A 26,932-nucleotide genomic window follows, 5' to 3' on the forward strand; every position below is an offset into this window, starting at 1 on the left:
ACGAAGATTGGGATAAGCCTAGTAATCTTTTAGATCTATCTCTATAGATCTTGATTCCCAAGATATACGCTGCTCTCCCATATCTTTCATGAAGAAATTCTTTGACAACCATAATTTTACCGATTGAAGCATTGGGATGTCGTTTCCTATTAATAATATGTCATCGACATATAATATTAGGAATACGACCGCGCTCCCACTTGTCTTCTTGTAAACACACGGTTTATCTTCATTTTTGATAAAATCAAACCTTTTGATTGTCTCATCAAAACGAAGATTCTAGCTCCTAGAGGCTTGCTTTAATCCATAGATGGATCGATTTAGCTTACATACTTTGTTGGCTCCTTTGAATTCAAAACTTTCAGGCTGTGTCAAGTACACCTCCTTTTGTAAATTTCCATTAAGGAAAGCAGTTTTGACATCCATTTGTCATATCTCATAATCATGGTATGCAGCTATTGCAAGCAAAATCCGAATGGACTTCAGCATGGCTACAGACAAAAAAGTTTCATCAAAGTCAACGCCTTGTCTTTGTGTGTAACCCTTCGCTACTAGTCTTGCTTTGTATGTATGGACGTTTCCATCCATATCAACCTTTTTCTTATAAACCCATTTACAACCTATCGATTTTATCCCACCTGGAAGGTCGACCAAGGTCCAAACCTTGTTCTCATACATTAAGTTCATTTCGGATTCCACGGCTTCTTGCCATCTCTTCGAGTCAACACTTGACTTCGCTTCTGCGTAATTTGTAGGTTCATCATCCTCGACTAATAATACTTGATTAGTAATCGTGAATTCGTACCTTCTGGGAGGTCGAATGATCCTACTTGATTTATGCTGAGCTGGAGTGTCCTCAGGGTTCTCTACATCCTGATCAAGAGTATGTCCGTCAACAGGTGTAGGATCAGACTCAGGTTTATCTAATTGGTCAACAGTATCTGTGGATTCTTGAACTTCTTCAAGTTCTAGTTTGCTCCCACTACCCTTTCCTAGAATAAACTCTTTCTCTAGGAATATGACATGTCTTAAGATGAACACCTTCTTCTCAACGGGATTATAAAACTGATATCCAATTGTCTCTTTTGGATATCCCACAAATACGCATTTATCAAATTTAGCCTCAAACTTATCTGATTCATTTCGCTTTACATAAACGTCACAACCCCAAACTTTCATGTGAGATAAGTTTGGTCTTTTTCCTTTCCTTAGCTCGTACGGAGTTTTCTCGACCGATTTAAATGGGATACGATTAAGTGTGTAGCACACAACAATTAGAGCATGACCCCAAAATGATTTTGGGATGTTTACATAGCTCATCATAGATCGCACCATATCTAACAAAGTGCGATTCCTTCGTTCAGATACACCATTATGTTGTGGTGTATATGGTGGAGTCCACTGCGAGAGAATCTCATTATCTTTTAGATAATCTAAAAATTCTCCCTTTAAATATTCTCCACCTCAATCTGGTTCCAGCTTTAGAATATTTTTACCAGTCTGTTTCTCTACTTCAAGTTTGAATTCCTTGAACTTTTCAAGTGCTTCATGCTTGAATTTCATTAGATACACATAACCATATCTAGAATGATCATCAGTGAATGTGATGAAGTAAGAAAAACCACCTCTAATAGTTTTTGACATGGGTCCACATACATTAGTATGTATTAATCCCAGCAGTTCTGTGGTTCTTTCTCGTTTTCCAGTAAAAGAGAACTTGGTCATTTTGCCTAACAGGCACGACTCACATTTGTCAAATGATTCAAAATCATTTGACCCCAAGTATCCATCTTTATGCAACTTGGAAATGTGTTTGTCGTTAATATGATCCAGTCTGCAATGCCAGAGGTATGTATTATTTAGATTATCACTTTTATGCCTTTTATTTTCTATATTCATAATAGACGACTCAATATCAAGAATATAAATTCCATTTTGCAACACACCACAACCATAAAAGATCTCATCTTTATAAAACGAACAACAATTGTTCTTAACATTAATTGAAAAACCATTCATGTCCAAACACGAAATAGAAATAATGTTTTTAGTAATGGCGAGAACAAAATAGCAATTTTCTAATTCAAATACTAAGCCCGAAAGCAGTGGTAAGAAGTATATCTCTACAGCTAATGCAGAAACTCTTGCTCCATTTCCCACGCGTAGGTCAACTTCTCTTTTCTGTAGTGGTCTACTTCTCTTTAGCCCCTGCATATTTATACAAATATGAGATCCACATCCGATATCTAATACCCAAGAAGCTAATGAAGTAGACATATTAACCTCGATAACAAAAGTACCTGAAGTAGAAGCTTCAAAAGACTTCTTTCCCTTCAAACTAGCGAGGTAAGCCTTGAGTTCCTCTTCCAATGACCTTTCACTCCACAATGATAACATAGGTCATCAGATTTGGTATTGTCCTTACCTGCTTTGACTGCTTTGTTATTGCCCTTAGCCTTTATGGATGTTTTCTTAAAACTTCCTTTGATTTTCCTCGTAGTGCCCTTGGAGGAATGAATAGCTAAGACATGCCCAGTGCTAGCCTTGACATTGGGCTCCACAGTTATAAGCATATTAAGCAACTCAGGGAGTGTACATTCGATCTTATTCATATTGAAGTTCATAATGAATTGTGAATAACTATCTGGCAGAGATTGCAGAACCAAGTCAATACTTATTTCATGATCCATGATAAAACCCAACGAACCCAGTTTTTCAATGAAACCAATCATCTTCAGCACATGAGCACTGACTGGAAATTCCTCTGCCATTTTGCAGCGGTATAGTTGTTTAGAGGTCTCATACCTCTCCACACGAGATTGTTCATCATACAACTCCTTGAAATAAAAAATCATAGTATAAGCATCCATACCCTCATGTTGCTTCTGCAACTCAAGTGACATAGTTGCAAGCATCACACATGCTGCAGTGTTATTGTCATCACTGTGTTTGTTGTAAGCAGCCACCTCTTCCTGAGTGGAATTTTCAGTAGGCCCCACTGGAAATGGCTGCTTAAGGACATATCCAATTTTCTCATGCTTGAGAACGATTCTCAAATTGCGGTGCCAATCAAGAAAATTCGGTCCGATCCGTTTGTTGGCATCCAGTATGCCTCTCAAATTCATATGATTACTCATAATTCAAAAACTATAAATGACGAAAAAACATAGAATTAATATGTATTATAATGCATATGCACAAATTCAATATGGACTTTAATTAAACGTGCTCCCACTGTTTAAAATAAATTCATGACCCTCATACATAAATTATTTGAATCCACATTTGATTCCCAGTGGGCTGGGATCCCATTCGTTGTATCAAGATCTTGAGTTTACTCAACAAATCTTAATAAAACATTTGGGTAGATATTATTATCAATTGTATCTTCATACAACTCCCAGATCATTAAGCTAACAACTCTTTTGTCTTTACACATCTTATGTGTTAGCTTAACATGCCTCTAAAACTTATTTCCTTGAGTGTACTCAACAAAAGATAGATTTTAGTTAAGTCAAACCCATCATTCAGAAATATCAAATATTTCATAGTGTCAAATATATCCCTAATAAACCAGCCTTAAGTGTACTCAACAAGTTAAGATCGATTTAGGATTCTCGTTTTTCACTATAATGATGGAAGGCAAATAATACTAACTTAATATTTTAACGAGGAATTTAACGTGCAATGGTCTCATCAAGTAATTATATATATATATAAACATACATCTACTATACGAATAAATATATATAAAAAATAGTATGGATAATTATGGATTTGTTTTATCTAGTTTTCCCAAGCTAAAGGGAAGACTAGTTGGTCAATTCTTAAAGGGTACAATATTGGATCAACACCAATACACCATCTCCATAGTGTCCACCTCTTCGTGCGCCTTCAATTTGTCAAACTGCAACATGCATCCTATACTAGTTGGCACGCAGGCCTAAAAAAATTGGACTCGCAGGCCCATAATAATAATAATAATAATAACAACGGACTCGCAGGTCCAACATAATAAAGAGCTTGCAGGCCCATAACAACAATAATAACAACGGACTCGCAGGTCCAAAATAATTAAAGGCTCGCAGGCCTATAAAACAACAAGAAGTAAATCAATCATTCAACACATCAATGTGGTCGAGTCCATAATCATCCATAAACATTCATCACATAAATATTTCCTATGTATAATATCTAATATTATATGCAATGTCTCATAAATCTAGCAATTATAGTCATCAAAACTAATTCAAAATTTTGGATCGAAATAATTAAATAATTAATTAACTTAATTGGCGGGCCTATTTAATTAAAATCAAATTTTAACTAAATCCCGAATTAGAGTCCAACTCTAATTCCATAACTATTGGGCGAAGTAATTTAATCAAAATCGAATTTTAATTAATTATTAAATTAGAGTCATATTCTAAATTTTAATTTGCATTGGGAAGTGGTATTAATTGAAATCAAATTTTAATTAATATAATATTAGAGTCCAACTCTAATAAAATTGAATTAATATTTTAATTTAGGACAAAATTTCCAAATAAAATAAAATTCAATTAATGGTCAAAATTAAATATTTAAGTTAAAATCTAATTTTAACAAAAATATAAAAGTCATCAATTTTAAATAAAATTTAATTTTGGGTCAAAATTAGGGTATGGGTCAAACCCAATTAAAATATCATTTTAAAACCAATTCAAAATTCAAATTCAAAACCATTTTGAAATTTACAAATTGATCCAAGCTGGAAATTAACACCAGACCCTTACAAATTAAAAAATTGCAGAACAGGTCCCTATTTTAAAATTTACAAATTGACCCCATTTTCGTAATTACAACCAGGGGCCCGTAATTGCATTATTTGCAACTGAGGCCCCCATCTCCAACCAAAAACTCTAAAAAAAAAAAAAAAATTTTTGTTTCTATTGTTGGTGGCGCCGCCCCGCCTAACAACCGGGGGGAACTGCCACCTGGAGGCAGCAGCTCCCCATCACAGCAACGCTAAGGCGCTGCTGCTGCTGCAGTGGCTAGCTGAGCCTGCTGCTGCTGCAGCGCCTAGCGGAGCCTGTCGTTGCTGCCATGAAGCGGTGGCCGTGCTACCGCCGCTGTCGCCTTCAATCCAGTTAAAAAAAAAAATTATTTTTTTCAAAATTAGATTCTGAAAAAAAAAAAACTAAAACTACAATTGCTAGATTCATGGATAAACATGATTCAATCAATTTTTAATTTAATCATCATGTAGATCAATTCTTAACAAATACAAAGTTGGCTCTGATACCAATGCTGGAAATTTACTTAAACATGCACAGCGGAATTAAACAATTTCAATTCCCATTCAGGATTCAACTTTGTATTTAGATAAGAACTGTGATGAGAAATATACATTTTTCTTGATTTTGCAAACTCCTTTGCGTTATTCTTTTCCATCAACTTGAATCCGCCTCCCACAGCTGTCCAATTGTCCAACCTCTAATGAAATTCACACAAAGAATAAACTGCAACTGCTAGAGTTTTTCCTCTTGTGCCAGCAAGAATAATGAAAACCTTACGGACCTCAAACCCTAGCCATATATTTATATAAACCCAAACGGCTTCGACTCGGTCCAATCCAATATATAATTAATCCATTTAATTAAACCCGGGCTGTGAATTAATTGATCCAATTAAATAATTTGGGAATATAACTAACAAATCCAATTAATTAATTTATCCAAAGATTGTTAAATTAATCAATTGGCAATTTACAATCTTCCAATTCTCTTTTGTGTGCGACCTATTAGTTTCCCGACCATGATGCCTAACGACGTGAAATATTATTTTAATCTAATCAAAACTGATAAATTAAACACCCTTTTAATTTATCACAAATTCACACTCGCCGTCCCAAATTGACATCTAACAATGTATCAGAGCAACACATGTGACGGGAAATGTCATTTGGTATGACAAAATCAAAATTGTTCGTTTACCATGAAATTATAATCTCTTCGTCAATATGATCCGATCAACAACGAGATATGGAAGTGTGTCGATCTCGATTATCCATCATATCTTTCATTCTACTATTAAGTCAATATGAGTCGAAAACTCCTTTTCGACTTATATGTATACATTAGCCAAAGATTTCGTTATTGACTTAATTAAACAAAAAGCAGATCACAATCTCTTACTATCTAAGAGTGACGAATTCTCTATTGGTCATTCACAACCTTCATATGGTTCTTGACATACTCGAACGATGTCGTACTAGCGACCCTTAGCAGAGCAACGTCCAACACCGTTAAAGTATGAATGTCTTCATACAAAGCACTATGATGACCTCAAGTCATAGGACCAATCTCACTACCGAACGTTAGATATTAACCACCGACACTCAGATGGTTATCCATGTGAAATCTCTCAACGGGTCTCCAATATTTTGTTCTATAACAAAACATCCACGTATTCATTTAAGTGTCACCATACTTTAGATCGTGAGATCAGCTACTCACTTCACAAGTAAGAAATGTCACACGTGATGGTCTATCTGTATTAACGATATCCGTATCTCGTTATTACTTACGACCATGATTTATTCAAGATCCAATCATACGTAATTTGTATCTCACAATCACAACTCCTTGTGATTAACAAATCACTTAAACTTTGATCTTCAGATTCTATTATTTAATATTATTTATCACAAAATTAATTTAAATAAATAATAGATCTTGCCAAATTAAATGCATTAAATATATTAAAAGTGTTTACAACCTAAATCGATTGGATGTAGGGCATAACACTTACATTAATCACTGTAAGTCGGAATTGTTTCCAGTATTCAAGGAGTAGGATTTCAGCACCGAATAATACTCTCTTAGGGCCTAATGCATTGGAGAAGTGATGATTCTTTGTTGAATCTGAAGTGACTGAGCCACCTTGACCCAACTCAAACACAGCCACGTCCACCTATGGAAACACTATTGTTGTTGCTGCTGATGCTGATGCTTCTGCTACTACTGATGATTATTTTCAGGTGACTAAAGTGATATCTTGATGGCTTTGACTGTAGCCATGTTTGGAGGTGCCCAATTATTGGAAAAAAAATAGTCAAATTCTGATGGGGACCCAACCATCTCTCCCAAAAGTCCAGGCTTGAGGGTGATTGAATCTCACAACTATTAGACCCTAACAATAGCCCATGGCCCCAGATCCGACGTCCACGGCGGCCCACTCCAAGATGACCTTTCCTTTACCCGGTCGGCCCTTCTTTAGTTGCTGGTGTTTGGCACTTCCCTTGTGTCACCCCTTTCGGGATTCGAACCTGTGACATGAGTCTACTCTGATACCAATTGATGGAGACACAACCATCTCCCCAAAAGCCCAGGCTTGAAGGTAATTAAATTCCACAACTATTAGACCCCAACAAATTCATTATTGTGAGGCTTGAGAATTAGTCTGGAACCTTTTAGAGTATATGAGAATGAAATTCTTTTTGAAGAAAATGACAAAATTAATATAATAGATGCTAAAAGATCCGTGCGTGTATTTATATGCTCAGATAATAATACCAACATTAATTGAAGCAGGACTTACAAAAAAGAAACAAAACAGAAGTGCAAGATCTGAAATAAGCTTTAATGCATTAAATGCAGAGCTTAAGAAGAAAAGGACAGTTTAAAGATTTAAGATCTTATAACAAAAAAAAAAAATTGAAAATATCTCATTGAGAGGCCATTAAGTGGAATGATGCGGTGTTATTAACTGTTAATCAAAGAATTATTCTCAGTATTCAGGAAGTGGGATTTTGGCATTTAATATTACTTCTTGGAGCCTAATGGATTGGAGACTCAACACTGCCACCTCTGCCTATGGAAACACCGCTGTTGTTGCTGATGTTATTGCTGCTACTGATGATGATGATGATTTGCTGGTGGTTGAAGTGATTTCTCAATGGCTTTGATTTGTAGCCATGTTTGGATCTGCCCAATTATTTAAAGAAGCGGCAAATTCATCATTTTACATGGCTTTAACAGCAAAAATGGATGGAGGATGAGTTTAGTTAAATTTATGCAAGTTTGAGGATGTCTTGCAAAGGCTGGAGACAAAAAGTGCCAATTTCACAAAAAAATAAGGGTTGTATAAGAATGCTTTTTGCTTTTATTATTACAAATCAAGTGCTGAGCAATTAATGGAAAAGTGAAAAAACACAAGAATGCTACTTCATTCGTTCTACAAATGTAGACATGTTTCTAGTTTCATAGAAATTAAGAAAATGTGATTAATGTAGGAATTTAGCCTCTTTGACAGAAAAATTGCCCACCTACTTTACAGGTGCAATGTTGCAGCAAATGATTGAGTACAAAAATTGGCTGTTTTTTAAATAGTTCAATGATGGAATTCCATGTGACATTATATCAAGGTAGTGGGCAAAATTTTCTGGCAACGGTCGTGTGACATATGCATAATGGTTTACATACACATGATGATGATGATTTATTGGAGGTTGAAGAGATTTCTCGATGGCTTTGATTGTAGCCATATTTGTAGCTGCCCAATTATTTTAAAGGGGTGCAACTTGATCATTTTATGTGGCTTTAATGGTCAAAATACGAGTAAGGATGAGTTTTGCTACATTTTTGAGAGGTTGAGTAGCTGGTTCCAAACAAAGGTTGAGGGTGAATTAATAATGGATTGCAAAGGTTGGAGACAAAAAGTGCCAATTTAACAAAAATTAATGGTTGTAAGAGAATGCTTTTTTCTTTTATTATGAAAAATTAGGGGCTGAATATTTGACACAAAAGTGAAAAACTCAAGAATACAAATTTGTCATATAAAAAACCTTCTCTTATGTCTTGGAAAATCAGTTGGTGAATAGACTGGAAAGTTTTAGCATAATATATTTCACAAGTTGCCCTTTCGTTCCCATATCTTATTAATTAAAATACTAGTTACTGTCACGTGCGTTGCACGAATTTTTTATTTATCGTATTTTTATTAGCGTATGAATTTTAACTTTTTGAGTTTTTGAAGCAATATCTAGATCTATTTCCATAATATAAGAAAATAATTACAAATTATTTTTACAATTGCAATAGTATTGTGTTATCTAAAAAAAATATGCTTGTATATTTCATACTTGAATAAGTATTATATGAGGTTATACAAACTATTTTGCCTGTCTTATTTGATAGTGTTGATATGATTGAGTTGAATGTGAAGATTATATTTCTAAATTTTGTATAATTCAATATTGAAAAATTGAAGATTGAGCGCAAAGTTATAAATTGACTTGCATATTCATATGCATTTATATTTTGTGCTTAATATATTTCAATATTTATTTTTGCTTATGTTGAAAAAATAAAAATCTGAAATCTTTTTCTGACATTCGGTTTGATAAATAAATATATGGTGTTCTGTATTCTCTGTATTTGTAAGTGCAAAAATCGATATATACGGTAAGCTACAAATACGGTAAGCAGCATATACGGTAAGCTACAGATACGTTAGGTAGCATATATGGTAAGCTGCAAATAGGTAAATTGCTTGCAAATACAGTAGGCAGTATATACGGTAAGCTGTAAATACGGTAAGTTATCGAAAATACGGTAGACAATCATATTTACGCATACCGTATATGCAGTATACCATATTTACAGCATACCGTATTTTGCATTATATCGTATTTACAGCATATCGTATTTGTATCATACCGTATTTACAAATATTGTCTTTAGATATCGTATTTGGCAGATTTTGATTTTTGTAATTCAATATTGTTTCCTTTTTTTATAATTGTATTTTCGGGAATTAAAAAAAAAAGGTGGTTATGAAATTCCTAATTTTTAAATGTGATTTTTTGTTGAAGAGAAAAATGATTTTTTTATACTATTTGTAAAAAAAAAAAAATTTGTAATTTTATTAGCGTAATAAGAAGATTTATTATGATTATTTAAAAAAATTTAACACTACACAATAAATTCATACTTTTAACCTGGTGACTGCAAATGTCTTTTGTGTAATAATAATGCATTTCCCATTCGAATAATAACGCCAAATTTTTAGGCATCATTCTTTCTTTTTCTTCTTTTTGCAGGTTTTACTTTTTTTCATTTTTGTCTTCTTCATTTTCTCAGATTCTTTTGTTGTTAGCAAGTTTTTTTTTTTTTTTTTTTTTTTTTTTTTTATTTTTGTTTTTTTTTTTGAGTTTTTTTTTTTTTTTTTGTATTATATTGAAGTTAAACTTATTCTTATAATTATATTTTTTATTAAATTTAATGCATATTTTTAACTAATAAAATCACAAACTAAATAAATATTAGATTACATGATTAAATTATAAAAAAAAAAGTCATTGCATGACCACACAGATTGTGCGACTCCTCAAAATCTGTGCGAAGACCCCACATTGTGCGGAGTCTCCACACAGACCGTGCGGTGAGTCCGCACATCGTGTGAAGCAACAGCATCAAGTGCGGAGTTGCTCCGCACTGTACAGAGTGGGGAGATATTAAATTTCTTAATTGCTGTATAAAAAAATAAATAAATAACTGAATATTGTAATTTTATTTCATATCATAATAGTAATCTTTCACTTTAATATATATTTTTAAGCTAATAAAGTAACAAATTAAAAAATTGTAGAAGGCAAATTTCAATTATTATATAATATTAAGTTGCATGATTTCTAGCAAAAAAAGTGTGCGGAGCAACTCCGCACTTGGGGAGACTCCACAAATTTTGTGCGGAGACTCTGTACATGGGGAGACTTAGTATATTTTTGTGCGAAATCTCAACACATGGGGGAAGTTTTTTTTTTTTGGTTGTATTATATTGAAGTTAAACTTATTCTTATAGTTATATTTTTTTATTAAATTTAACGCATATTTTTAACTAATAAAATAATAAAGTAAACAAATATTAGTTGCATGATTCAGCACAAAAAAAATAAAAAAATAAGGGATTCCGCACTTGTGCGAAGACTCCGCACAAATTGTGTGATTTGTGTGGAGACAGTATGAGCTCCACACAACACCTATAATTATTTTTTTGTTCATTTAAATTATTAAATTAGTAAATCAAACGAAATTAAAAATAAGTAAATGCATTTTGTTTACCTTTCTGTTACTAATTTTTTGATAAATTTGATTTGCATTCTTTTTTAGTGTATTTTTTATTAGCTTAATATTTATTATTAATGATTATTTTTAAAGTATTCTATATAAATAAACTAAAATAATTGTATATAAAAAAATGGACCAAAGAAAAGAAGACAAATGCATTTCAAGTAATGATACCGATTAAAAAAAATAAAAAAATCTCTCCGTATAGTTGGGAGAGATCAATTGATATCTCCGAACTGTGCAGAGAGACCAAATCTCTCCACATAGTGCGAAAAGATGGCATTGTTTAGAGAGGTTTTTTCTTTCAATGATGACAAAATTTACCAAAAGTGATATCAAAAGCTAAAAAAAATACAATCACAAAAAACACGTAGCATTGGAAAGTACGGACTCCAAGAATATGAATAAACCCAAATCAATTGTTTTGAGAAATAATTCGTCTCCTCCTTCTATGAACAAGAAGAAAATTCTCCCGATGTCACAATGCATAACCCCAAAGAATGACAAGGTTCCACCACACCAAATATAACGTTTGAATGATGTAAGTAATGAAACAAAGTGAAAATTGACAATCTACCTTGCAGAAAAAAGCTTTCCCCATGTGTCTCCAGCAAGTGATTTCAATTGCCTTTTTTTTTTTTTTTTAGTTTATTCTTCTTCTTTTTTTCTCTATGGTTTTCTTCAGCTTCAAACAATCAAACTATTTGGTTATTTATTTTTTTTAATTTACCATATTTTTTCACCTATTTAACTAACCACATTGAGGAGATAACAATGAGCTAGAACTACTATTTATCTTTTAACAACAGAAATGAAAATCAAAAAACCCTTGTAAAACAAAATAAAATCGGGAATAATATCCTCTAAAAAATCTACCTAGAACCACACAGTAAAATCAAACCAACATACATTCAATTCATAGCAACAATCTATATTTACTTACCAAAAACCTTTATTTCAATAATTCTTTCGATTGTTCTATAATGGAAAGCCTCTGTAAAAGAAAACAAAAATAAATGGCTAGTTCTAGAATGTCAACCATCGAGAAGACGAAATCAAAGAAAAACAAAATAGAAAAAAGAGAAGAAGAAATGAATACAAGAAAGGAGAAGTTGTACAGTCGTGGAGAATGAATGAAATAAGCATGGGAGGTTGCTTTGAGAAATGGAGGAAGCTAGACAGTTGCGTGAAGAGAAGTGATGTGTGATGGAAATAAGAAGACAAAAAAAAAAAAAAAAAAGTCATTCTGTATTTTGTACAGTAACTGATTCATTCATTATTCAATCAATAGTGTCATCTCCTTCCTCTTTTTAATAGAGGTTAGACAATTCAAGAAACCAATTCAGAGGGCGGTCATGTTCTTAATGAACAAGAAAATGAAATTTGATCAATATAAAATGTACGCCTAATTCAATGACTCTAATAAAGCCAAATATTAATGTACGGCTACAATGTGATTAAAATCTAAGTCCATCCGGACTTACTCTAGTATGTAGAGATAAAATAAGTAGATATCAAACATTTTTCATTTACATGGTTTTAAAAGCCGATTGTGAGGCGTTGAGAATTAGCCTTGGGGTGTGAACATTTTAGAGTATTAATGAGACTTTCGCCTCTACTGATTGAGGCTCAAGCCTCTATGTGCACGCATTGCACCATGAAAGGCATGCGCTTTTTTTTTTTCCTTAGCTTTTTTTTATTAGAAGATGCCCTATAAATTTTATTTTCGACCTCCTAACCCAAGTCGTCTGCGTCCCCCCCCTGCTTGCACAAGTGTATGCGTCAATCAGACGACATAATAAAACGATGCCGTTCTACACTATTGAGGACTAAAAAATGTCAGATTATTCATCACATTATATTCAGTATTGATAACAAGTTTTGCAACAATGAGTCAACAATAAAATTAGAAATAGAAAATACTTTAAAAAATTTTGAATAACTGAAAAAATAAATAAATAAAATCCAACGGGAACTGAATTTTAACAGAAAATAAAATCAAGGGAGTAACGATACTCTTTTTCCTTCGTTCAAGTTTTGCCCATATAATTTTCTTGACAAGGTTTCAACAAGAAACGTTTTATTAATCTAATTATTTTTAAACTCTTTTTTCCTTTCTTTAGTATTTTTTTGCCCTATCGAATTTTTGCCAACAAAGTTTTTAACTCAAGAATTATTGTGTAAATAGTTATTAAAAAGGGAGTATTGTAAATTAATTATTATTTATGATGACCATTGTACCCGTAGCCCTAATTGTAGCCTACAAATATAGAACATTGAGTTTCAATAAAACGCACACAAATTTATTGATTTCTCTATTCTAGATCTTGTCTTTTTCTCTCAAGTTTATAACAAAGGAAAGCTACTTAAATTAAAAATAAAAATAAATCTCAAAACCCCTTGTTTATCGGATATAAAATTAGAAGCACAAGATTATCGTAACAGCATGAGTTGACTAGTAATTTTGGTGACTCCTAATTAATACCAGGTTGTTGCACCTTTTCAAATGAATGAGGAAAGGTGCATCAACCCCTTCTTAATATGGTCTAGTAGTCCTTCTGAAACAAGATCGTACACCTTCTCATTCTATTGACTTCATAATGATAGCATCTCAAAAAGTTAAAATATCTCCAAGAGCCTCTTTATTAGTCTCGACTTCTTTATTTTAGAGAGTCGGTCCTCATTTTGTGGAGTCCAACAAAATCTTTATGCACAAAAAGAAAAATAAAGAATGGATACGGCTATAGAGAGCCAAATCTATACAAATTTAACGCTTTCATACATTGTTTCACAACTTCTTATGCATTTCTCAAGAGGGAAACCAATTTAAAAAAAAAAAAAAACAAAAAAAGAGTAATTGATCGATAATTGCTTATGAAAAAAGCGAAATAAAGAAAATTATAAGAGATTGTTGAACTTGTATGAATAGTCTTACAATTTATTTTTTAGAATTTTCTTAAGATCCTTGTGTATATTATATATTTTAATAATACGTATCAACCTTTCAAACAAACCGACCTTAGCTCAGTTGGTAGAGCGGAGGACTGTAGTTGGGATATCCTGTTAGCCATCCTTAGGTCGCTGGTTCGAATCCGGCAGGTCGGATTTTTCTTAAACAATTTTTTGTGCATAATTAGAAAGCATTTTTAAATTCACGAACTCTCTATTTTTAATTCTTTCTCATTGTTAATTAATATATGTACTTTTAGATGTTAATGGCCAATAAAAATCAAGCCCATGTTTGGTCAAGATTAAAATCAGTTGTTTAGTAGATTTTGATTAAAAAAAATGATGAAACGTGTGGTTGATAAATTGTGGATCCCATGAAATACGTGGTTAAAATTGATTGTTGACTTTGACAAAAATCTAGATTTTTTATTTTTATCGAACAGGGGATAAATATGGTTCGAATAATTCAATAAACAGTTTAGATTTACTTTGTGATATTATATGTAATATTATTGAAATCTCATAACTTTGATGGATGTGTGAATGTATCTTGATATCTATTTTCTTAGAAGAAAAGACAAGCATGAGATTTGAAATGTAGATTGTGGGAATGGAATCAAAATGACAATAATTAACAACTGCCCAAGTGGAATTTTTCATCTGGATTTAGATGTTCATTTTAGTGCAAAAGTGAGCATCATGTTCTTGGCACTTTATAAACTCAAGGCATCAAAACATGGCTGAAAAGATATATATAGCCATCAGGTTCTGAATGGCGGATATATATTTGTATACACCAGATAATCGTCGATTTACTGCCATGAGTGCATCTGGCAATGATCAAGAAGTGTACCCAGGTTTTCTTGGAACAAGCAGGCATTCAAGCCAAGATCGAGGCAAGATCATTTCTGAAGCTAAAGGAATCCGCAATTTTCTTTGGAGATGTGTAGGCAACAATAGTCAATATACAGATTCTTCAAATGGCAGGCGGCATCCTTTTCGTGCTAGTATATCTGAGACTGAGAGATCTCCAAGAGGGAAGAGAGCATTTCTTTGTGGAGTGAGTTATAAAGGACAGAAGTTCAAGCTCAAAGGAGCTATAAATGATGTGCGTAGCATGAAAGATTTACTTGTTAAACAATTCAGTTTTCCAGATGATTCCATTCTCATTCTATCAGGTATATATCATCAGTTTCTCAGTCTATTTGCAGTGTAAACAATGTCATAAGAATGAAATTCTTGGCATGAATCAATAGCAATTGTGTACTTACAGGTTGTTAAACCACCTTAATTAAAGCGCAGGAGGGGGGATTTATTTATTTAAATATCATTGTGCATGCACAATTCTTTTCTCCATCATGACTCCCTAACAAATTTCATAAATGGGTGGCAACGAAAACTGAATCTAGATATGTGTTGGGATCTGATACAATGTTAGACCACCTTATCGAATTCGGTTCAAGGAATTCGATAACCGAATTCGATAAGGTGGCTCAACAAGTTACTGATGTCCGTCTAAATTCATCAAGGCATGTTCTGCGTCTCATTCTACAGTTTTTGTTGGTTTTTTAGGAGGTTCAATTTATGTAAAACTTATGTATGTCTAGTCTTCCTTTTATACACAAATTGGGGTTCCCACTTAAACCCTCATCCTGTTGACGGACTTCTGTTAAAAAATAAATAAATAAATCTGGAAAGCCTAACTGCCATTCTAATTCTCACGATGATGATAGAATTCTCCAAACAAAACATCTCAAAAAATTTCATCCGGTTGTTGTGACAATATCATTTGAAATGTGTTTGCCTTATAGACCTTATGTGCTAAGCAGTGGATATCATAGATAAATTAGTATAGATAACAAGTAATTTCTATGTTCTCTTATTATTTCTCTGTTCACTTATTGAGCCGAATATGTAGATTCCGTCAAATGAAATTTCTATGCTTGAAAATGAGTGACAAAATTGGAAACATTTTGCAGAAGAGGAGCCATATATGTATCCAACAAGGAAAAATATTGAAGGTGGTTTTAAATGGCTGACAAGGGACCTGCAATTTGGTGACTCTGTGGTGTTCTACTTTTCAGGGCATGGCTTACGACAACTTGATTTTGACAGGGATGAGAAAGATGGATTTCATAAAACAATATGCCCTGTTGATTTTCAAACTGAAGGAATGATTTTTGATAATCACATAAATGAAACCATTGTTAGACCACTCCAGCAAGGTGTCACACTTCACACGATAGTTGATTCTTGTCACAGTGGAACCGTCCTCGACTTACCCCTAGTGTATAGCAAAAACGAGTAAGTGTTTTTCTTATAACTTTGAGCTCATCTTAATTCTTACCTATCTCTCTTCAAACCTGTTCAATTGAGTACATATTTAAGGAGGCTTCTTTCAGTTCATGCAAAAACATGTCGACTCTCTTAACATTCTAATTCTTATTTTCGATGCAATTATCTGGTGGACATTTTCATTTAATGGCCCTGCACTAAGTACCATAAAGAATAGTAGGTTTACATATGCTTATGACTTGTTTCATGCTAATTGGTACCCTATTATTTCAATCATACTGCTGCTTTTTTTCAAGTCTATTTAGTAGATTGAGCCAATATCATGGCATTTGCAATCTTGAATGAAAAAGTAATAGTACATTAGTGAACGTAGATTATTGTAAAAGTCAGCTTCAAGTTTCTTGATAAACCTTATATGCAAAAATGAGTTTTTGCCAGGATCAGAAGAAAGGATTGGAGATTTTAGACATAAAACTAAATTCACTCGCTTACTTTCTTTGCATGCTCAGGTATGTAAAAAACATTGTCTTGATATAACTTCATTGTTGCTCGTTTTGGGTTTTCATCAGAGAAAAGTGGGACGATAATCGACCTCTATCAGGAGCTCCTAAAGGTACAAATGGTGGAAAGGCTATATGTTTCAGTGCTTGTGAGGATTATCAACAGGCTGCAGACACATCTGTTAGTACCTTTTTCCTCTCATTTCTTCTTCCCGGGATCACCAGCTGGCTGCCATCAGCCAATCACATGAAATCTCTAACAGCTAAAGCTTTCACACGATGTGGTTCAACGAGATATTAAAGGAGGCAAACGTCGTGAGGTTTTGCTGTCATCCATTTGTGAAAATTGTTCATGTGTCATACTATGATGCGAAAATGAATCCGTCTTGCACGTGAAGGGCATGTTGAATCCCATTTCTAACGGTTTAAACTTTTAGTACAGCACATGAACAATATAATAGCAACTTTTCCGCTTCTCTTGCAGGCCCTCTCTCCAGAGAAAGCTATGACTGGTGCCATGACGTACACATTTGTAAAAGCTGTAAAAGATGCGATTACAAACAATCAAATAATAAGTTATCGTGGGATACTTGACTCTATGAACAAGACACTTGACAAGGACAACATAGCAGGATGTCTCCATCCTAGAATTTCTCGACTCTTTCAACGCAAGATCTTTCAGGCATGTCCATCATTCAGTTAAATGTCTTTTCTAACTTACTATCTAGCAAGATTTTTAAGACGATTCGCATACATATTTCACAAAGGCCTGAAGTCAAAGTAGGAAATAACGTAGTTGAAAGACGTGGAAATAAAGGTCAAATATGAAATACAGCAGGTGATAGTTACAGTATCTAGTTATATGATATAATCCCATCTAGATCCTAAGCTTCAGTTTCCTGTGAAATTAGACCTTTCAACTTTACAAGATTTTGATAATTTTCTGATCATGTGGCAGAACAGATATTCTGTTTCCTAAGTGAATAAATATGGCTTAGCCACCAATATCACATATTTTGATTTTACCACAGTTTCTCATGAAAAAAGAAAAGAGCCTATTAATTTTGAGATCGGCTTGTCCTAATTTATTTTCGAGGTCACGACACTTATTAGTTCGATAAAATAATTTCTGAAGAAGATGTAGGAACTTTGTCATGGTTGTTACATCATGTGCAGGAACCGCTGTTATCATCATCCGAAGAGTTCAATATCAACACAGAGTTCAAACTCTAGTATTCCAAGTGGAATATAGATTTCTTGAGACTGATAATATTCACTGGATTATATACATTCTCAAGGGATCACTCCAGCATCTAAATAAACATCATACTACTAATAACAATCTACAGGCTGTCCTATGTTTCTTGCAAACAATTTTGCACCAGAAGCTGATGTTGTTCCTCAACTTTCATAAATGTAATAAAACAAATGTTCCTATTAATGACATGATCTATGTAAAAGAAAGTCTGCAGCAATTAAATAAGAAAGATTTCTAAGCTTTTTATTTCATGTCTTCTCAATGTTATATGTCGGTTTAATCAGTAACGGAACAAGAAACGAAAATCGTGAATCAATTCCACGTATACACTGTCTATCTTTAGGACAAAATGTACATAACACGAGTGTTGTATTAAGGATGATGCTAAGATGTATGCGTAGTCATACTAAGAAATGGGTGTATACACCAACAAGTTGTGGTGACGCCAATTGAAGCGATCTTGGTAGAATCTGTAAAAGAGGGAATGCTAGACAAAAACTAACTTGATAGTCACTAAGAATCTAGACATTAAAAATATTTTATTAGATAAAAAAACGAATATAACATAGTGATGGAAGAGAATTCATGTAGCCTTTGTTGTTGTTATAGTGCTCGCAGTTCTTCAGAATATAAATTCTTATGGAATTCTGCACATACAGTTCATATTGTATACTCAATCGAGCTAATGTTCTCATAAAACTTTTCTTTACTTTAACCTAGAAAGATCATCAGAAGCATCAGATAATGATCAAGAGACAGACAGAGGTTCTCAGGGAACAAGCAAACGTTTGAGCCAAAGGCAAGACAAGATCATTTCTGATGCTAAAGGGATCCGCCATTTTTATTCTTTTTTTATTTTTATTTTTTTTTGGGGAGAAGTTAGGAAAATGAGTCTATATAATCCCACATTGAATAAAGATGAAAAATATGGACCAATTTATAAAAAAATTGACTACTCCTCTTAATAATGTTGATCTTTTAAGATGCAATCCTAACATAGAATAAGAGGTTATTAAGCTTAACGAACAATTCGATCCGATTAAGACTTAAAAAAATGAGAACACGAATTTCAAGTTTAGTTTGCTCAAAATGTGCCATCATCTTGCGGGGCATGTTAAAGAATATAATCCCACATCGAATAAAGACGAAAAATATAGACCAATTTATAACAGTTTAGACTTCTCTTCTAAATAAAGCTGACCTTTTAAGATGAAACTTCAAGTCTTAACAATATATAGCTTCCCCAAGTAGCAGATCATTAGTGTCAGCATATCCAGGGAGACCTCCAAGAGTGAAGAGACCATTTCTTCATGGACTGAGTTACAAGAAGCAGAAGTTTAGGGTCAAAGGAGCTTTCAAGTCTTAACAATATATAGCTTCCCCAAGTAGCAGATCATTAGTGTCAGCATATCCAGGGAGACCTCCAAGAGTGAAGAGACCATTTCTTCATGCACTGAGTTACAAGAAGCAGAAGTTTAGGGTCAAAGGAGCTTTCAATGGTGTTCGTTGTTTGGTTGTTTTCTGAGCCCTAAATTAAAGATTTTTCCAAGATTTCAGCGACAACCGATTAATTTCTCTGTCTACTCAGCAATAAAGTCGTGTAACCCCTAGGTTGATATGTTCATTGAACTTGCAAGTTTGTAACATATTTAAGAACCAGAAGGGGTTTCTACCCACCCCCTGCTCTCCGGGTTTGTGAATCAGAAGAACGGGGAAGCACAAGTTGAGGCACTTGCGATGCGTGTGGGGGTTTTTTTTTTTTTTTTTTTTTTTGTCATTTTCCCTTTTTCTTTTGATATTTTCTTCATTTCTATGTTGTTGGTTTCTTCTCCATTTTCCTTATTTTCCCACAGTTTTGTGGAGATAAAGAGACTGTTAACTGACGAAAATACTCCTAAAATCAGAGATGTGACACGATTATTAGGGATCCACGTGCAACAAAAATGAAGATTTTAGATGTAGGTGCTAGAAAAGCTTGTCTTGCTACATATTTTTAGTTGGCTTTATATGGACCTAGTTTACTTCGACTTGTGTGTGTCATGTCTTCTTCTTATACGGAGATTGAGGTCCATCCGTCCATGCCAATCTCCCTGTCGGATAAGTGGATTTCTATTTGGAAAAGGCGAAATGCTCTCACAGTAATAATAGAATTCTCCTAAGAAAAATATCTCAAAATTTCATTTGGTTCTTGTAACAATATCATTTGAAATGTTTTTTGAGACAAAAGATAAGGTCTATGAGGTTTTCCAGAGATTATCTCTTGCAAGTAAATAGGCTAACATGATAGGCAGTGGATACCATGTTAATGAGATAACAACTAATTTTCTCCGTTCTCTTAATTAAACACTCGATCGAATCTTCTACAGAATGAGCTGAAGACTGGTTCTATTCGTGAATGTGGACCATGGCTAAATACATCTCCAGTGTAATATTTTGTTAAATGTCTAAACTGAAAATTTTGCAAAAGAGGACTCTCATAAACCTCCAACAAGGAAGAATATCGAAGATGGTTTTATTTGGCTGACAAGGTGATAAATGTATTTTGTACACTTATCCAAACCAATAAATTGGAGTATTTGTTAATGATTTGAATGAGTTATAGCTTAATTATATATTAAATATATTTGTTAGATTGAACTCAATGCAAATTGGTGAAATTGGAAGAAATGAATGAAAAAGGAGAAAAAATGATAGAAATCCAAAGTATGGGCACTGGAGTGTAAATATCCAATGGTTGTTTTGGACCACAAAAGATACTTTGAAGATTGATAAGAGTCAATTGAATGCAAATTGAAGTCAAAAAGCAATGGGATATTCTTGAATGAAGATTAAATCCTAGGAAAAAATAATTCTCGTTCATTCTTCCATTGTTACAAGGCAATCTCGATATATACAGTAGAAAGACACGTAAAAAGAAATAAATTAAGTAAGGAAAAGAAATTAAATTCTAAGAAAATTAAATCTCCCAAAATATGGTAGGATAGACTAGGCAATTTTGGAAACTTTCCAACACACCCCCTCAAGCTGGTTTAAAGATATCTTCCATAGCCAGCTTGCTAATTAAGTTTTCAAACTGTTTCTTTGGTAGACCCTTTGTAAGTATGTCTACTACTTGATTAGATGTAGAAATATAGGGCATACAAATTACCCCACTATCTATTTTCTCCTTGGTAAAATGTTTGTCCACCTCCACATGTTTTGTTCAGTCGTGATGAACTGAATTGTGGGCAATAGCTATTGCAGCCCTATCATCACAATACAGTTTCATTGGTAATGAATTCATAATTTTCAACTCTTCCAACAATCTTTTAATCCATAGTGCTTCGCAAATTCCATGAGCAATTGCTCTAAAATTAGCCTTTGCACTACTCATTGCCACCACCCTTTATTTTTTGCTGCGCCATGTCACCAAATTTCCTCCAACAAATGTACAGTAACCAGAAGTTGATCTTCTATCAATGACACTTCCAGCCCAATCTGCATCAGTGTATATTTCAACTTGTAAATTTCCATATCCTCCAAATAAAAGGCCTTTACCTGGTGTCCCCTTTAGGTACCTTAAAAATTTGTAAACGGCTTCAAAATGTTCAGGTCCTGATGAGTGCATAAACTGGCATACCACACTTGTTGCAAAGGCTATGTTAGGCCATGTATGAGAGAGAGATAGGAGTTTCCCTACCAATCTTTGGTATTGTTCTCTGTTGATTACTTCTTCAGGGTTAGCGGGTTGGAGTATTAGATTCGGCTCTATGGGTGTCTCTGCAGCTTTACACCTTAATAAACCTATTTCTCCAAGTAAATCAAGAATATATTTTCGGTGAAAAACGAATATACCTTTTTTTGACCTTGCAAACTCCATACCAAGGAAGTACTTCAAGTTACCTAAGTCTTTGATCTTAAACTCCTTAGCAAGAATCTTCTTTAATCTCTCGATTTCATTGCTATCATCTCCTGTCAAAATAATATCATCAACATAAACAATAAGTATAGCTACTTTGTCTCCGTCAGTGTGTCTATAGAACATAGTGTGGTCAGCTTGGCCTTGATTGTAGCCGTGACTCTTTATCACCCTTCCAAAGCGTTCAAACCAAGCTCTTGAAGATTGCTTGAGTCCATACAAGGACTTCCTCAATCCGCAAACCTTCCCTTTGCCTCCTCTGTTTTTAAATCCCGGTGGTAGATCCATAAAAACTTCCTCCTCTAGATCTCCATGGATCAGAATTTTCAATCAAATTCGTAACTTTAAATAATTAAATCAATTTCAAGGACACAAGCCCAATTGATACAAGTACCACCGTTATTCAATTTAACTGGCAGAGACAATTAAACACGGTCCAATGAGCCAAAGCCTAAAGAATTAATACACTAACTACAATGGCCCAAAAAGCAACAAATATTAAATCCAACAAGTCCAAGTCCAAAATCACAATCCAATTAAAAAAATAATTCGGCCCAAATAGATAACACAAGGCCACTGTAGAACTCACAGACACACGAAGGAGAAATTCACGATGAAAAGATGTAACTCCCAGCGACGGCTAAGAAGGAACTCCAGGCGACGAGAGAAGACTTCTCCAACCAAAACCCAAGGCTAGACGGCGGAAATTTGGGACCCAAGCACGGGTGATGGCGAACCTTCAGATGGCGCCGAAAGCGAAAAACTGCGACGGTGACTACGGAGATACCAATTGCACTGAACTAAGAGGTGACTACACGACACCGTCGGGAACTCGGGGCCTAATTGCAGGTGGTGCTGGAAACGTGAGCGCCCTCTACTAACTACGAGGAACACAGAATGAAGCACGCTCAAGTAAGTCAGTTTTGTGGTTCTGATGCCATCTTTTAATGAGAGAGTATATTGTAAAAATAATTCTCATTATCCACATAGGTTCATAGCAGTATTTATATTTACAGTAGAACAAAAAAAAGGAAAGAATGAATAAAGTAAGAAAGAAATATTAAATGCTAATTTTAAGGAAACTAAATCTCCTAGAATATGGCAGATTTGGAAGCTTTCCAACAAAAACATATGTAAATATGCCAATTAGTCTTGATTAAATATAATTTATTCACCACAAGCATTATTAACACCACATTTCAAGCTAATGTAATTGATTTGACCACATAAATCGAGGAATTGATTTGAACATATGCATTATTTACACCAAGTTTTAAGCCAAGTGAATTGATTTGACCACATAATTGAAGGTATTGATTGGATCATTTTTATGACAACATGTCATTTATGCATTGACCATGCCTAACATCTAGTTATTTCCTCTCACTTTTCTACACGTGGTCAAGAATTTACACTACGGCCCTGTTTGAGCCACGTTCTTTCAAAAAAAATACATTTTTAAATAGTAATTTGATATCATTTTAACTACATTTTTCTTCAATAAAATAATATTACATGCAAATCCAAAAATTTTCCTTATTTTATCCACACATTTCTCATCAATACACTACTCAAGAATGCATTCTTATGAAAATAATATGGCTCAAACAAGGACTCTAAATAGGAGACAAACCCAACACTGAGCTTTCCTCAACTTATTTATACTCTCCCTCTCTACCTCTATAACTTTGTCTCCACCTCTCTTTCTCTAGTCATTTTAAATATAGTCGAGATATGATCGATGATCGAGATTGACACAACTCCATATCTCGGAATTGATCGGATCATATTGACGAAAGGATTATAGTTTCACGGTAAACGAACGAATTTGGTTTTGTCATACCACGTGACATTTCCCCTCACATGTATTGCCCTGACACATTGCTAGATGTCAATCAGGGACGGCGATTGTGAATTGACAATAAATTAAAAGGGTGTTTTAATTTATCAATTTTGATTAGATCAAAATAATATTTCACGTCGTTAGGCATCGTGGTCGGGAACCTAATGGGTCACACACAAAAGAGAATTGGAAGATTGCAAACTGCCAATTAGTTAATTTAACAATCGTTGGATAAATTAATTAATTGGATTTGTTATTTATATTTTCGAATTAATTAATTGGATTAATTGATTCACGGACCGGGTTTAATTAATTGGATTAATTAATTATTGGACCGGACCGGGCTAGCCGAGCCTATTTGGGTTTATATAAATATATAACTAGGGTTTGAGGTCCATTAAGGTTTTCATTATTCTTGCTAGCACAAGAGAAAACCCTAGAGGCTGCAATCATATTCTCTGTGTGGATCACCGTTGGAGGCTGGACAATTGGACAGCTGTGGTGGCGAATCAAAGTTGTGGAACGAAAAGAAAAGCAAAAGGATTGCAGATCTGGAAAAGGTACAATCCTATCACAATTCCTAACCAAACACAATGAGATCTATTGGATGAGAATCGAAATAATTTTAATTTCCGCTGTGCATGTATAAGTAGATTCCCAACACACATAAATGAAACCATTGTTAGACCACTCCAGCAAGGTGTCACACTTCACACGATAGTTGATTCTTGTCACAGTGGAACCGTCCTCGACTTACCCCTAGTGTATAAGAAAAACGAGTAAGTGTTTTTCTTATAACTTTGAGCTCATCTTAATTCTTACCTCTCTCTCTTCAAACCTGTTCAATTGAGTACATATTTAAGCAGGCTTCTTTCAGTTTATGCAAAAACATGTCGATTCTCTCACCATTCTAATTCTTATTTTCGATGCAATCATCTTGTGGACATTTTCATTTAATGGCTCTGCACTAAGTACCATAAAGAATAGTAGATTTACATATGCTTAATTATAATTATCTTTTTTAGACTTGTTTCATGCTAATTGGTACCTTATTATTTCAATCATACTGCTGCTTTTTTTCAAGTCTATTTAGTAGATTGAGCCAATATCATGGCATTTGCAATCTTGAATGAAAAAGTAATAGTACATTAGTGAACGTAGATTATTGTAAAAGTCAGCTTCAAGTTTCTGGAAAAACCTTATATGCAAAAATGAGTTTTTCCCAGGATCAGAAGAAAGGATTGGAGATTTTAGACATAAAACTAAATTCACTCGCTTACTTTCTTTGCATGCTCAAGTATGTAAAAAACATTGTCTTGATATAACTTCATTGTTGCTCGTTTTGGGTTTTCATCAGAGAAAAGTGGGACGATAATCGACCTCTATCAGGAGCTCCTAAAGGTACAAATGGTGGAAAGGCTATATGTTTCAGTGCTTGTGAGGATTATCAACAGGCTGCAGACACATCTGTTAGTACCTTTTTCCTCTCATTTCTTCTTCCCGGGATCACCAGCTGGCTGCCATCAGCCAATCACATGAAATCTCTAACAGCTAAAGCTTTCACACGATGTGGTTCAACGAGATATTAAAGGAGGCAAACGTCGTGAGGTTTTGCTGTCATCCATTTGTGAAAATTGTTCATGTGTCATACTATGATGCGAAAATGAATCCGTCTTGCACGTGAAGGGCATGTTGAATCCCATTTCTAACGGTTTAAACTTTTAGTACAGCACATGAACAATATAATAGCAACTTTTCCGCTTCTCTTGCAGGCCCTCTCTCCAGAGAAAGCTATGACTGGTGCCATGACGTACACATTTGTAAAAGCTGTAAAAGATGCGATTACAAACAATCAAATAATAAGTTATCGTGGGATACTTGACTCTATGAACAAGACACTTGACAAGGACAACATAGCAGGATGTCTCCATCCTAGAATTTCTCGACTCTTTCAACGCAAGATCTTTCAGGCATGTCCATCATTCAGTTAAATGTCTTTTCTAACTTACTATCTAGCAAGATTTTTAAGACGATTCGCATACATATTTCACAAAGGCCTGAAGTCAAAGTAGGAAATAACGTAGTTGAAAGACGTGGAAATAAAGGTCAAATATGAAATACAGCAGGTGATAGTTACAGTATCTAGTTATATGATATAATCCCATCTAGATCCTAAGCTTCAGTTTCCTGTGAAATTAGACCTTTCAACTTTACAAGATTTTGATAATTTTCTGATCATGTGGCAGAACAGATATTCTGTTTCCTAAGTGAATAAATATGGCTTAGCCACCAATATCACATATTTTGATTTTACCACAGTTTCTCATGAAAAAAGAAAAGAGCCTATTAATTTTGTGATCGGCTTGTCCTAATTTATTTTCGAGGTCACAACATTTATTAGTTCGATAAAATAATTTCTGAAGAAGATGTAGGAACTTTGTCATGGTTGTTACATCATGTGCAGGAACCGCTGTTATCATCATCCGAAGAGTTCAATATCAACACAGAGTTCAAACTCTAGTATTCCAAGTGGAATATAGATTTCTTGAGACTGATAATATTCACTGGATTATATACATTCTCAAGGGATCACTCCAGCATCTAAATAAACATCATACTACTAATAACAATCTACAGGCTGTCCTATGTTTCTTGCAAACAATTTTGCACCAGAAGCTGATGTTGTTCCTCAACTTTCATAAATTTAATAAAACAAGTGTTCATGTTAATGACATGATATATGTAAAAGAAAGTCTGCAGCAATTAAATAACAAAGATTTCTAAGCTTTTTATTTCATGTCTTCTCAATGTTATATGTCGGTTTAATCAGTAACGGAACAAGAAACGAAAATCGTGAATCAATTCCACGTATACACTGTCTATCTTTAGGACAAAATGTACATAACACGAGTGTTGTATTAAGGATGATGCTAAGATGTATGCGTAGTCATACTAAGAAATGGGTGTATACACCAACAAGTTGTGGTGACGCCAATTGAAGCGATCTTGGTAGAATCTGTAAAAGAGGGAATGCTAGACAAAAACTAACTTGATAGTCACTAAGAATCTAGACATTAA

The 26,932-nt window shown here is 34.0% G+C and overlaps 1 protein-coding gene and 1 non-coding gene across 4 annotated transcripts; both read left to right on the top strand.

The window, feature by feature from the left end:
• Positions 1 to 14,124: 14,124 nt before the first annotated feature.
• Positions 14,125 to 14,216, top strand: TRNAY-GUA. The gene is given in 2 exon segments: positions 14,125 to 14,161; positions 14,181 to 14,216. It is a non-coding gene; the product is annotated as a tRNA-Tyr (tRNA).
• A 571-nt stretch (positions 14,217 to 14,787) lies between these two features.
• On the top strand, positions 14,788 to 26,545 carry LOC111411728 (metacaspase-1-like). Of its 3 annotated transcripts, XM_023042305.1 has the most exons (6): positions 14,788 to 15,238; positions 16,040 to 16,251; positions 24,521 to 24,633; positions 25,212 to 25,323; positions 25,627 to 25,824; positions 26,319 to 26,545. In XM_023042305.1, exons 1-6 carry the CDS (start codon positions 14,833 to 14,835, stop codon positions 26,373 to 26,375), a joined length of 1,098 nt encoding a protein of 365 aa, XP_022898073.1. In that variant the 5' UTR covers positions 14,788 to 14,832; the 3' UTR covers positions 26,376 to 26,545. The 3 variants fall into 3 exon arrangements, with proteins under 3 accessions (XP_022898073.1, XP_022898074.1, XP_022898072.1); XM_023042306.1 differs by lacking the exons at positions 24,521 to 24,633; positions 25,212 to 25,323; positions 25,627 to 25,824; positions 26,319 to 26,545 and adding exons at positions 16,925 to 17,036; positions 17,340 to 17,537; positions 18,032 to 18,359 and having other exon boundaries at positions 14,789 to 15,238; positions 16,145 to 16,364; XM_023042304.1 differs by lacking the exons at positions 24,521 to 24,633; positions 25,212 to 25,323; positions 25,627 to 25,824; positions 26,319 to 26,545 and adding exons at positions 16,925 to 17,036; positions 17,340 to 17,537; positions 18,032 to 18,359 and having other exon boundaries at positions 14,791 to 15,238; positions 16,040 to 16,364.
• The last annotated feature ends 387 nt before the right edge of the window (positions 26,546 to 26,932 follow it).

The sequence above is a fragment of the Olea europaea genome, chromosome 16 (genome assembly GCF_002742605.1).
Source record: "Olea europaea var. sylvestris chromosome 16, O_europaea_v1, whole genome shotgun sequence".
NCBI lineage: Eukaryota > Viridiplantae > Streptophyta > Magnoliopsida > Lamiales > Oleaceae > Olea > Olea europaea.